At 61.9% G+C, this 13,158-nt stretch overlaps 1 protein-coding gene across 1 annotated transcript; it reads left to right on the top strand.

Annotated features, from left to right (window-relative positions):
• The first annotated feature begins 443 nt into the window (after window positions 1-443).
• On the top strand, window positions 444-12,988 carry STRA6 (signaling receptor and transporter of retinol STRA6). Its single transcript, XM_040570562.1, has 18 exons — window positions 444-863; window positions 4,182-4,313; window positions 5,611-5,689; window positions 5,803-5,888; window positions 6,022-6,161; window positions 6,273-6,439; window positions 6,556-6,681; window positions 7,177-7,244; window positions 7,426-7,502; window positions 7,900-7,961; window positions 8,190-8,370; window positions 9,181-9,256; window positions 9,342-9,475; window positions 10,390-10,507; window positions 10,693-10,794; window positions 11,305-11,468; window positions 11,914-12,051; window positions 12,134-12,988. Exons 2-18 carry the CDS (start codon window positions 4,195-4,197, stop codon window positions 12,310-12,312), a joined length of 2,016 nt encoding a protein of 671 aa, XP_040426496.1. The 5' UTR covers window positions 444-863; window positions 4,182-4,194; the 3' UTR covers window positions 12,313-12,988.
• The last annotated feature ends 170 nt before the right edge of the window (window positions 12,989-13,158 follow it).

Raw genomic sequence — 13,158 nt, 5'->3', positions numbered from 1 at the left:
TTAAGCTAAATCTTCCACGCTGATTAATTTTCCCTTTGCTCGCTGTCACGTGCGGAGCGTGGGGGTGTGTGCAGGGATTATCGAGGTGTTGTAACTTGCCGTCTCGTGGGCTCAGGGCCCCTGGTGCAGGAGGGAGGCACAGCTCGGACAGGAGGAGAGAAAGGGAATTTCCCCAAATCCTGCTCTTTCCCCCCCAGTGAGGAGGGACAGGGTCCCTGCTTTGCAGTGCTAGGGTGGGGAAGGATGCAGCAGAAGCCCCTTTTCAGCAGGAGTTCTGGGACGGTCACCCCATGCTGGTGGCACCTGGGGGGGCTTTATGTCCCCAGGCTGCCTCTGCCTTCCCCTTTCCACCCCGGCTGCTTTAAAACCTCCCCCAGCGAAGGGTTACGTGGCCAGGATCTGGCCCTTGGGTGTACCCAGGAGGAAGCCTGGAGCCAGCCGAGACGTTTGCAGCATCTTGGGTGGGCCAGCACGGCGCGGGGGCCACCCAGCCCCGCTCCGGTCCCCGTCCCCCCCCCAGCTGTCAGCACGGGGGCGGAGGGAGCAGCTCGGAGACCGGGCCGAGGAGTGGGGGAACAGACAGGGGCTGGCTCCAGCTGCCTCCCACCCTGGGCAATCAAAGGGGAGAGCGCAGCACGGGGTTGGTTGCTTTTCATTTCCTAAACCCCAGGGTGGCCCCGAGCCAAGGCCTCCTCGCCATGGAGGGGATAAAGTTCCCGGCGCCTCCGCCGCCGGCCTCCACCACCGCCAGCCTCCGCCGCCGCCAGCCTCCGCCGGTGCGCTGAACTTTGCCTGGCGGCGCGCATGGCTGCATCCACGCCGGGCTGATGCTCTGAGCTTTTCCTCCAGCCCTTTGGGAGAAGGTAACTTTTTATTTTTTGGATGCATTTTTCTTCTTCTTGCAAAGTCAGCGTGGCAGAGGCGGGGGGAAGCTGGGCTCCCTGAGGGGGTATCGGTCGTGTGTGTGAGCTTCCAGCACGTTTGCTGGAGAGGGTGCAGGAGCCCCCAGGCGCCCTACGGGGAATATTTCCCGCTCCCCATCAGCAGGGTTTGCAGCACGGGGGGCGCTTTGTGGGCAGTTTTTAGCCCAGCCCTGCAAACTTGTGGCTTCTCCCCTCCACTGGCTCCTTGCTCGCAGCACACCTGCTGCACTGCGAGGCTTTGGAAGCAAAGAGGGGTGGCAGCCTAAAACAACTCCCCCACGCCTCCCCAAACCCGGTTTGCTTCGTTTTTTAAGCTGCTACAGCTTCTAAAAATGCAAAAGGTGCTTCTGGCTCAGTTGGCTTGATGTCCCTGAGGGCAGAAGGGGCTGCTCGGAGCTGGGGGGCTCACTGCGCTGGTAGAGGCCAGCGGGCTGGGGTCTGGGAGGTGGAGGCTCTGCTGGAGCTCTGTGCCGAGGGTTGGGATGGAAAAACCTCCTCCGTGCCCCCCCCCCCCGCGCTGATTCACCCCCTCCGACCTCTCCCTGCCCCAGACGGGGGCTTTCCTGTGAGGCTGAGGACGTGGGTTGAGGTGCGGCGAGGTCACCGCATCCCCGCAGGCTTCCTGCACGGGGTCACAGCACCGGGGCCTGGTGTCCTCATTGCCCCCGGGGGTGCCCCGAGCCCACCGCTTCTCAGATGGAGAGAGTGAGTGGGGGCTTCCCGGAGGCTCCAGCCTCCATCCGGATGGTCTGGGGAGGCCGGGGCCCCCCCGGCGCCGAGGTTTGGGCAAGCAGGGAGATCTTTGCGCTGGGGAAAGCGCCGCTTTTCCAGAAAGCGGATTAAAGTCTTCGGGCAGCTCTGGGCGGGCTGAGCAGCGCGGGCAGCTGCTAAATCCCCCTCCGGGACCGAGCGAGGCCAGTCCCCATCCCGTGTCCTCCGCAGCCACCGCTCCGCGGGGACGCGCGGCTCCCCGCTGCCAGCGCGGCTCCCAACGGGCAATTGAATTAGAGGAGATCTCGCTTAAACAGCTCTCCCCCAGCCCAAGCACTCCCTGAACAATTGTGAAACGAGATCTTTATCATTTTTATTAAAAGCTGTACACAAGGCATCACCATTATCCCGGATAGGAGGAGGGGACGGGGGGGGAATTCCCTTATGGCTCCCCCCAAGTCTAATTCATAGTGGTGGGATGCAAAAGCTCCCCAGAGGGTGATGGATGGTGGGAAATGAGGAATATGAAGGAGCTTTATTGGAGCCATCAATCTCGGGCGACGCCATGGCGATCAAAGGCCCAGCCTGTTCCAGCAGGGGTTAGGCAGAGGAGCAAAGGGATCAGGTTTCGGGGAAACGTGGGGCACCGAGGGGCTGCAGGGCTGGTGGGCACCCGGGGGGCTTGGGCACACCTGCCTCTCCTTGGGGACATCTGCCTCTCCCGGGGGGACACTGCTGGCTGGTGGGCAGCGAGGGGGGGCTTCCCCTCGCTGCAGGAGAGCATCCCGTGAAGATGGAGCAGCTCTCAGAGGGATAACTGGGATGCCTGCTCTTGACCCACCTGGGTCTTGGTGAGGATTTGCTGGCACACGGGGCCGACACAACACCCAGAAAGCTTTTCAGCTCGGCTTTGTGATTTATTTTTACTGCCCTGCGTGGATTCAGGCTGTGGCTTGCCCAGCGGGTGCTGTGTGTCTTCCCTTCCTGCTCCTCTCGGTCGCTACCGATGCGACCTCAGGCAGCCAAAACTTGGGGCAGGGGACACCAGTGAGGTGGTGTCTGCTGGATGGGGTGGAGGTGGGTCCTGTGGGGTGATGCCACCAGGCTGGGGAGATCTCACATCTCTGAGCCCCCCGGTCACCCTGCTCCAGGTGACCCTGTAGGCAGGTGAGAGGGTCACGGACAGTCCCTTGGTGGCTGTGGGATAACATCTGAAGGCTGCAGGACCGCTGCCCTGACCCTGCAGGAGGGAAAAGGGGCTTTTGGGTCTCGTAAGAGGCATGTGTGTGTGCTTTACGGGCTCCTTCTACTTTACAGAGTGCTACATTCCTGGGAGGTGAGGTCAGAGCCGCTTCCCTGCGCAGACAAAACCAGGGGATGGCTGGGGAGCTGCTGGCCAAGGGGGGGTCTGGGGTCCTGAGCCCCCAGCAGGGAGCAGGATGCTCGCCCAGGGCTGGTCCTACACCTGCTGGGCCCAGAGCTGGTGGGGAGCATGGAGGGGACGTCACCCGCAGAGTACCAGCCCACGAGGCGTCTGGAGATGGGGCCGCCTCCATTTCCCTGATTTTTAGGACCCCTTTGAAGCTGATGAGCCACATCCAGCACGGTCCTTAGCGAGCACCAGCTGTATAAACAGCAGCCCTGAGCAAAGCTCCTGGCGGGGTCATCCACCTCCTCCCCACCCCCTTGGAGCCACCAGACAGGGGCTGGGGAGTCCCCGTGGTCCCATGGGGGTTTGGGGATGTCCCCGAGGTGGCCCTGGGCTGGTGCATGGGGGCAGCCCTGCTGAATGTTGTGTTTGGGGATGAAGGGAAGGCTTCTCAGGAGGGTTTCACTTGGTCCCACTGATGCTTTGCAGATGGGGATGTCCCTCATCTCCTTCAGGGAGCTCTCCTGCCCCAGCAATGGGGTCAGGGTGACTCCTGCAGCCGCTGGATGTGCCTCGGTGTCCCCACTGCCAGCCGGGGACGGGGGAAAGGCTCAGTCCGTGATGGGGGTGAGGGATGAGGCAAAACAGAAAAACAGAGCTGTGGGACATCAAGGGAGGGTGTGGGGATACCCGGGCCAAAGTAATCAAAAAAAAAAAAAAAAAAAAAAGAAAATACCAAAGGGAAGGAGGAAGAAAAGCTTGTTGGAACTGGCACCAGGACAAGCCGTCCCTTTTATTGCTGTGGGGATGATTGGCCCCGTTCCGGCGAGGGGAAGGTGCTGAGGCTCCCTCCTGGGGCAGCACCCCCGAACCTGGTGGCAGGGAGGGACGCTGGGGACACGGCCGCTCGCCCAGCTCCCTCCTGCTTTGCCCGTGCCTCCAAATCCTGACCCTTGTGCTGGTTTCGCAGCCCTCCACGTAAACGCTGTAAAACAACCCAAACAAAGGCTCCCATTCTATCAGCGGGGAGGCAGCGGCCGCCCAAGGTGGGGATGGGGTGGGAGTGACCCGAGAAGATAAATCTCTTGGCTCCTTGCCTCCAGCCCTGCATTTCCAAGGGGACTTCCCCCCCCCCAAAAAAAAAACCTCTTCCCTCCGCCTCCCCCTTCTCTGTGCAGCAGGAGGACGTCGATGGCAGCCAACAACTCCGAGGGGGCGCGTGGCTCGCCGCTGGATGATGGCTTTGGGGACGACCTGGTTTCCGACTGGTACATCTACGAGACCGCAGAGCCGGCCCTGCCGCAGGACAAGTAAGCACCCGGTGGCAGTGCCACGCATCCCCTCAACCCCGCGTGGGTGCCAGCAGCCGGCTCTGGCAAGCCCTGGACCTGCTGCTGGGGCCCCTCTTGTCCCAGCTGATGGACACAACTCATTGCACGGGTGGTTCTGCCATCCCGGAGCACGGGGTGGGGTTGGTAAGTGGTGTAAATCTGCAGTGATGGTGGTTTTATGAAGCCTGCTCCCCATCTGTCCCACTCCACTCTTCAGCTGGGCATCCTCCCAAGAGCAGCGGAGGCACAATTTACCTGAGGAGAGCCCCAAAGCAGGTGGCAGGACCCCATCCTGGGTGTCCTGAGGCCATCTCTCAGCACCTATTGTCCCTCTGTTGACTGAGCGAGGCTTTTACACTGCTCAGCTGATATCTGATCCTGAGGACACCCCGGCGGGGACCAGCCCAGCCGTATCCAAAGGGTTGCTCTAGGTCCTTAATCTCCTACTTTGTGAAACGCCCTTGGAAATTGCCTCGCCCTTGGAAATTGCCTCACCCAGCCCCGGCTTGCCCAGCTGAAGCCCTGGGGGTAGAACTGGATGGAAGAACCCCCCCCAGAACCCTTCAGGGTGTTTGATCTTTCCTTCTTCCAGCTGTGGTGGAGAGGGGAGGGGAGGGAGGCAGCACCAGTGGTTCTCCATCTGATGGCTGCGCGTCCCATCCACACCCCAAATGCTCAGGATTTAATTCTGAAGCCCTGGCGAAACCAAAACTGTTCTGGAGCTGGAGCTTCCTCCCCTCCTTAATGTTGTGGGTGGGCGCCCTGGGCCTCGGGAGCTGGTATATTTTGGGACAGCAGGAACTGTCTGGTCTACCCAAGGACAGCTGTTAGAGCAAAAAGGCAGAAGGCACAGAGCTCTGCTGGCGGCAGCCTGACCTCAGGAACCTCCCCTGGCAGCCTGGTGATAATGCTGGACTGAAAAAATCCTACACAGAGCTTCGTCCCTCCTTGCTGATCCCTGTTTGGCCCCGACATCTGCACGGGGTCCTGGAGCTCACCCAGCCCCTGCAGGAGCAGCTCGGGCTGCTCCCAGCTGCCATCTCCTGGGCTCAGTCCTAAAATCCTAAATCCACCTCCCCAGGGTGACTTCAGCCCCAGCTATGAGGGGTTCCATGGCCCTGCTCTTTGGAGCTTTGCTTCTCCTAAATATCACACCCAAATTGCTGCTGCCATCCCCGCGTGTGTAGAGCATCACCCCAACACCTTAACTTTTTACCCTTTCAGGACAAAATACAACCCCAGATCATTTTTTTAAAATTTGTTTTCCCCTCTCTAGCACGTTTTCCAGCGCAATCCCAGACTGCGACCCCACCATCTCCCCCAGGCTGTACCACGCCTGCATGGCGCCCGTCTCCGTAAGTACCCCTGAAGCCCGTCACGTTTGCTGTCCCCAGCTCCATCCACGTGCACCTTCCCCCAAAGGGCCCTCCTGCTTAGCTAAAAAACCCCACTCCCCTTCTCCTGGCAGCTGGCTGTGCTGCTGGGCTTGTCCTTGCTGGTGAAACGCCGGCGTCTCCGCCGGGGCTGCTGGAACGGCGTCCCTGGGCTGCTCAGGTACGGTGTCCCCGCATCCCCATCACCCTGCCCGGCTGGCACGGGACAAACCAGCCCTAGGGTGGTGAGGACGGGGTGCTGCAGTGTGGAGCAAGGGGGTGCCAGGCTCATTTTTTGCCCCCCGGCCCTGCAGCCCGGCCAACTTTCTGGAGGAGGAGGGCAACCGCGGGCTGGTGGCCGCGGTGTTTGGCATCCTCTTCTCGTCCCTGTGCGTGCTGGTGCTGGACCGCGACCCTCTGCCGCTTGTCCCCAACTCGTCCCAGCGCAGCCGGGGTAAGGCCAGGACCGCCCTGCCCTGCAGTACCGCGGGGGAACCCCCGTGCGGGCTGTTCACTCTGGTCCCTACTGAGCGCGCGTGTCACCTTTGCTCTCCCCCCGGTCTAGAGTACTGGAAGATCCTGGCTTTGCTCTACTACCCCGCCTTCTACTGCCCCTTGGCTGCCTGCGCCACGGTGGGGCACAGGGCCAGCTACCTCGTGGGCTGCCTGCTGTCCTGGTGCCACTGCGTGGTGCACATCTGGCAGAAGGTGGACTGTCCCCAGTCGCCGAAGGTACGCGTCCCACCACAGGGCAGGCTGCCGGGGCCTGAGGTGGCCGTCCCGGCACCCTGGAGAAGTGGCACTGAGGTGTCCCTGGGCCGGTGTGTGACAGCGCTGCGTGTCCCCAGATATACAGGTACTACTCCACGCTCTCCTACGTCCCCATCATCCTCTGCCTCGTGGTCTTAAGCCTCTGGTACCCAGCCCTGCTGATCAGGAGCTTCATGGGTCACGACGAGACCTTGGATAAGGAGGTAACAAAGATGCACTGGGTGACCAGGGGTGATGGGAGACCGGGGGAACCCCTCGATGGCCCTGCATGGTTTTGAGGCTGCTTCATGGCTCTCCTGCCCCGCAGCCCAGCTCTGAGCGTCAGGGTGCTCCCAGTGCTCCCAGTTTGGCTCCCAGCAGCCTGGCGGCCCTCTGACGGCAACGGGGCACACACGGGTTGCGGCTCTGTTTATCTTGCTGGATTTGAAGAGGGGAAAATCCATCTTTGGAGTAAACTCCTTAGTACAAGAGGCTTACGGCATCAATGTGTCCCATTCAGGCTGGACTGGGGTCGCCTTGTTTTCCTGGCAGGCAGCAATAATCCCCAGCCCTTTTGGAAACGTCAGGCTTTGTTGGGTGAAGGAGAGAAAACCTTCAGAACTGAGCCGCTGGCCCCAGCGTGGACTGAAATAACCCTGGGAGCTCGCTTTGGGCTGCCTGGTGGGAACTGGTCAGCTTTTACAGCTGCTTTCCTTCAGGTTTCAGGGCGAGGCTACTACAAGAAGTACCTACGGGCTGTCCTGTCCAAGCAGCCAAGGAAGGGGAGGTAAGGGCATCAGCTTCTAGCTGGGAGCCTGGGGACGGCACAGCCTCCTGGCCCTGTTTAAAAAAAGAAAAGAGAAACCACATACATCATGCTCCTGCAGCTCTGCATGACCAGAGCGCAGCCCTGCCCGCAGTTTGGGAACAGCCAAGCCACGTTTGTCACCTTCTCCTTCCTCCTCCAGCCCCAGCAAGCTAGAAGAGAGCCTCCTGCGCCGGGTCCGGGCGTATCTGTGCTCCTACATCTACGCTCCCGAGGAAGGTAGGATGCGCTCTTTGCTGTAGCAGCAGCTCTGCAAACAGTCTGCCTCCCCCGGGGGACAGCAAATGCCTTCCTTGGCTCCGTCCCCAAAGCATCTGCGCCGTGGCAGCTGCCGCCCGGCGCCTCGGCTCGCACAAACTGTTGCAGGCTCGGGGTGGGGAGGAGGAGCTGGGAACCCCCATGGGGCACGGGTGGGCTGGGCAGGGACGGAGCGGGGTGCCTGGGGCTCCTTGCTGCAGATGCATGAGGGTTTATGGGCTTGCAGGAAGCCACGGGAAGGAACCCCGTCCTCTAACGCCCTGCAGGCATGGGAAGCAGCCTGGGGGAAATCCCCACCAGAAGGGGGCTTGGGCTGGGCTGGGTGGCCCCCTTTTGCCCCTCCACTTCTGCCTCACAGGTTTCCAGCTCCCGCTGAAGCTCATCCTGTCCCTAACCACCTCCGTCATCGCTGTCTACCAGGTGACCGGGGTGGCCCAGCGGCACGCGGCGCCCCATGGCCACGTCCTCATAGGGCAAGGGACACGTTGCCACGCTCCCTCGGGGCACTGTGGCTTTGGGGCTGGTATTAGCATGCCTCGAGGTATTACTCGAGCTGAGCCTCGCTAACCGGCTGTGTGCTCGCAGGGCTCAGCCTGCCGTGAGGCTTTAAGCTAACCTGGTGGCTCACGTGGCACTGCTCCCCCGCAGGTGGCCCTGCTGCTCCTGGTGGCCTTCGTCCCCACCATCCAGATCGTGCGGGCGGGGATGACGAAGGATGTGGTGGTGCTGCTGGTCCAGTTCGGGCTGGTGCCCTCAGAGAACCCGGGCATGCCGGGTGACATGGAGAAAGAGCTCAGCACCGTCAAGCACTACCTGTGGTCGCTGGAAGGTGTGTGGCCATGCCCATAGGGGATTTGGGGAGGAGTTCCGAGTCTAAGGGGTCTCTAACCCAAGCTGCCCATGGAAGCAGGTGGTGATGGAGCAGGTTATTGTGTTGAAGGAGCATGGGGACCACGAAGGAGGGGACACAGCCCAGCTGCCCCTGCCCCAGCCTGGGCTGTGCAGACGTGGAAGGCGGGTGCACGGACCTGGTGCCGTGCCAGGGCTCCCCGAGCAGCTGCTGCCTGCCAAAACCGCCGCGCTGCAGATGCTGCTCCTCGGGCAGGCTTTGATATGTGCTGGAATCGAGCAGATGGCCCCTCGTCCCCCTGCTGCCGAGCGGGCACCCGATAATTGAAAGCCCTGGGCAGGGGGCAGGGGGCTGGCAGGGTGCCTCCACCAGGGCCTTTCTGTGGCTTTCCGGAGTCACCGAACCCCTCTCCTCCTCCCCACCTTTGCTTTCCTGACCTCCCCATCTCTTCTGGCAGATCCCCTGCTCCCATCTTGCTTTCCCCTTGCATCCCAGCTTCTGAGCATCCTGCCAGGCTCAGCGCCCTTTGCACGGCTTGCCCAGTCACTTCCCCAGCACCAAGCTAGCCTGGCCCTCTGCCTTCCCCCTTCCCTTTCGCATGGGCAATATTGCCCTCCAAGGAGATGGAGCAGGGTGTCCTTGTATCGCAAAGAGGCCGAGGAGGGAAACTGAGGCACAGTGCCCTGCTTGGGGGACGCAGCACCATAACCCGACCCCGCCTGATGCCCCCTGGGTGGTGCCTGAGACCCCTCCTGGGGTAACACCGGCCCTCCGGCCGCCTCCCCGCAGTGTGCTACGTGTGCTCGCTGGTGCTCTGCTGCCTGCTGACCATGGCCATGCTGCTGAGGACGCTGGTGATGCACAGGTAGGGCACCACGCTGCCCAAATCGCCCTCTTTGTGTCCTTGTCCTCGTCCCCGCCGCCCAGCCTCGCTGCTCTCTGCCCTCCAGGAGCAACCTGAAGGCGCTGTACCAAGGGGCCGTGCTCGATGTCTTCTACAAAGCCCACATCCTCCGCCCGTCCCGACAAGCCATCGTCTGCTGGATGAGCTTCGCCAGCTTCCAGACGGCTTTTGCCTGCCTGGGTAAATGTTCTGGGGGGGCTATGGGGCAGGAGGAGGTGGTGGAGCCCCATTTCCCACAGGTTACCCCACATTTAAGCAGCCCCAACCCCCCCTTTTTTTTTTTTTTTTTGCCCCATTTTGCAAAGCTCTAGGGCTTTTGTTCGTGGTTCCCCCAACGCAATCTGTCCTTCTGCTGGGAGGGCCAGGCTGAGCACCAAATGGTGGGGAGAAAAAGGAGGGGCTTGGGGGGGGGAGGGAGAGCCGTTCTGGCTCACGCCCAAATATTTTGATCCACGAAGCTGTCACGGCATCTCGTGCAAGGGGCTGTCTGTCTTCTCCGGTCCTAGGCGCCGCGTCCCGACGTCTGATAGATGGGTGGGCACGGGATGTGAAACAGGGCAGAAACCCCATCCCTCCTCACCCCAGCGTGGTTTGGGCACACCCCAAAACCTCTCTGGGGCTTGGGTGCACCCCAAACCCCCCAGGAGCATCCCTGGCTGAGCTGCCTGCATCCTGCTGCGGTGCCTGAACATGACTTGAGCTCGAAACCCGATTTCCAGGGCATGAAATCCCAGCGCTCGGGGTGGAGCGCAGCCCCCTTTCCTGCTCGGCACCGCCGCTGCTCCCGGCATGATTTCTGATTAGAAATCGCAGCTCAGGCTGATTTTGTGATGAGGCATCGTGGCCACAGCCCCCGGAGGCGGCTCCTCTTGGCGGGGGTGAAGCGGGGTGCGATGAGGAAGGCTGAACCTGTCATTAGATGCCGCGCAGAGCATTGTGCAGGGAGCGGGGGAGGCAGGCGAGGAGCCTGCTTATTATGGGATTAAAATGACAGGCGTGCTCAGAATCGAGCACGGGGCTGGAACCAGGAACAAGGAGCACTTCTCCTTCCTCCCTCCCCCGTGACACCTTCTTTCCCCGTGTCTCCCCCCAAGGGCTCCTCATCCAGCAAGTGATTTTCTTCATCTGCTCGGCTGCTTTCACCTTCCTCGTCGTCATCCCGCTCCAATCGGGCACAAACACGCACCTCTTCAGGCTCGTGCAGAACATGTGGTGAGCGCCCGGGAGTGCAGGGGCGACCCTGCTGGGTGCTGTGATGAGTTTTGGGGTGCTTGGATAAAGGGTTATCTTTTTTTTTTTTTTTTTTTTTTTGCTGCACCTTGGGCTCCTCCTGCTCTGCTGGAGGTTTCGGGAGCCTCGTCTCCTGACCTCCAAGCTCCCCGTTCTCTCCTGGCCAGGCCCTTCTGGCTGACCCTGGTCGGCGCCGTCCTCGCACAGAACCTGGCAGCTCACTCCCAGTTCCTGGAGCACCATCCCCTGCGCAAAGAGCTGACCAACAGGTAGGGGGACTGGGGTCTCCTGGTGTCCAGGGCAGCTTCTCTTGGGTTTGCACGCACCCCTTATGGGGTTAGTTCAACCTCTGCAAGGCTCCTGTAGGGTCTTTAAGCAGCTTTGTGCTCACGGAAGGGGTTCTTTGGAGGCTATTGCTAGGGGCCGTGGCCAGCTTGCAGCCCTGATGTTAGCCTGTGAGGCTGGGGCCCTGTTCCACCCCCACGGGAGCTGTGTCCTCCGCTCCGAGCCCCCAGCCTCGTGCTGTGACTGGTACTGAAGCCTCCGAGGGGAAGCAGAGACCCTGTGTGTGCTGGAGGCCAGCCTCCACATCCCAAGCACGCACCAGGAGGGCGCTCACACCTCTCCACGGGATGGAGACATCTCAGGCGGGGACAGGGCCTGCCAGGGAGGGAGGGAAGGCTGGGAGGCTTATTTTGGCAGGTTTCTCTGTTAGGGAAGGGCCGTGTTTCCTGTCCCGGGGCATTCTGCTCCTTATTTTTCTCCCTTTCCACCCGCAGGCGAGCTCTCTACATCATCACCTACCTGCTCTTCCCCGTCAACGTCCTGGTGGGGGTCCTGGCGGGGGTGTGGAGGATGCTCATCTCCGCGCTCTACAACGCCGTGCACTTCTGCCAGCTGGACATCAGCCTGCTGAACCGCGGCGTGGAGACCTTCGACCCAGGTCCAGCACCCGCACGGGGATGCTTCTCCCACCTCCAGGAAGCACAGCAGGGTCTCCTCCATCACCCAGAGCCGCTGGGACCAGGGCTGGCTTCGTGTCCTTGTGCCCAGAAATGTGCTGGGACAACGGGAGCGAGCAGCTCCTCCTGCTGCCCGCCTGGTTCTGCTGGGCTCTTGTGGGGGGTCCTATGGGGTTCGCTGGTGGTAGTGAGCGGAGCCCGTGCTGGGAGCAGCAGGGAGGAGAGCTCAGCCCTTCCTTTGGTTTTTCTGCTGGGATTTCAGGAGCAGAGCACAGCCCTGGGGCTGGAGATGGATGCTCTGGCATGGCAGGGATGGAGCCTGAGATTTTACCTCCCTGATACTCAAGGGAAAGAAGCTGGGGGGGGGACACGGCGCTGGGCAGTGCTGGACCCTGATCCCTATTTCCTTTGGGCTGCATCCCCCAGGCTACCACGCGTACTGCCACTACCTGAAAATGGAGGTGAGCCAGTCGCACCCGGTGATGCGAGCCTTCTGCCTGCTGCTCCTCCAGCCGCCCAGGCCACGGGGGACCCCAGAGCCCCGACCGGGGGACGTGGAGGAAGGTGGGTCCCCCGGTGCCCCCTGGCCAGCCCCATCCCTGGGGGGCTGCCTGCAGGGCCCCCCCAATCTGCCTTCTCCTTCCAGGCATCCAGCTGATGCAGAGCACGAAGGCGCCGTCGGGCAGAGGCCGGCTGAGGCAGAGCCGGGCGCGCTGGTGGCTGGCTTACACCCTCCTCAACAACCCCTCGCTGCTGGCCTGCCGGAAGAACGCCCTCTGCGATCCCACGGCCAACGGTGCCCAGCTCAGCCCCCAGAAACCCTGACCCCCCCCCCAGAGAAGCCCCCTGCCTCCTCCGTCCCTCCCGTGCCTCTCCTCCTGGGCTGGGAGGAGCTGGGCCCCCCCCCGTCCCCCCCCAGCAGTGACAGCACTGCTTTTTAGCTCTAGGTCCGTGCCGAGCCACCTGTGGGGTCCGTAGGCGATGAGAAATCCAGGGCATGTGGGGCACTTCCCAGCCTGACGTGGGAGCAGAGGGGTTGATGATCCAAGCTGAACCCTTCGGGCATCTCCAAAGCCCCTTAGGGGTCACTTCTGAGCCGAACCCACACGTCCTTCTCCCCATCTCATGGCACAGAGTGACCACGAGGAGCCACCCCCATCTCAGCGCCCTCTGCAGAAGGTCCCCACCACCACCCCCAGATTCTCCAGTCCAGCTCTGAGCCTCTTTTCCCCTGTTTTGTGAAGGCTGAAACCCCTTTCTGCTCCATTTGGGGCTGGAAGGTTGCAGAGCTTCTTGTATGGGGCTCCCCATAGCTCTCATCGCCCAGCGTGCTCTCAACCGGCTGTTTCCCCCTGCTCTACCCTTCCCCCTCCTGCTCCAACGCAGCATTCCCCTGGGGGGGCAGCTGTCCCCCCCAGCTGGGACCGAGCCCCCGAAGCAGTCTGACACCCCTCTCAGCCTTGCCGAGCTGGGGAAGGAGAATAAATCGTGTACCTCCTCGCTGCGCTCGCCGTCTGCTGGCTCTCTGGGTCCTTCCCAAGGGTGAGGGGAGGGCAGAGCTGGGGACACGTGGCCAGGAGGGCCACCAGGGCTGTCACTGCTGTGTTGGCTGGGGTTACACGGAGCTGAGGCTTCATGGTAGGTTTTGGGTGGGGTCAGCGGGACCAAATC

This window comes from Cygnus olor, chromosome 11, assembly GCF_009769625.2.
Source record: "Cygnus olor isolate bCygOlo1 chromosome 11, bCygOlo1.pri.v2, whole genome shotgun sequence".
Lineage (NCBI taxonomy): Eukaryota > Metazoa > Chordata > Aves > Anseriformes > Anatidae > Cygnus > Cygnus olor.
Note: the sequence above shows the minus strand (reverse complement) of the source record. Positions and strands in the feature narration are given on the sequence as shown.

Coding starts and splice junctions, on each gene's coding strand:
- STRA6 (XM_040570562.1), top strand. CDS start 4,195: ATGGCAGCCAACAACTCCGAGGGGGCGCGTGGCTCGCCGCTGGATGAT. Junction 6,682..7,176: donor ACGAGACCTTGGATAAGGAG/GTAACAAAGATG, acceptor GCTTTCCTTCAG/GTTTCAGGGCGAGGCTACTA. Junction 9,257..9,341: donor AGGACGCTGGTGATGCACAG/GTAGGGCACCAC, acceptor TCTGCCCTCCAG/GAGCAACCTGAAGGCGCTGT.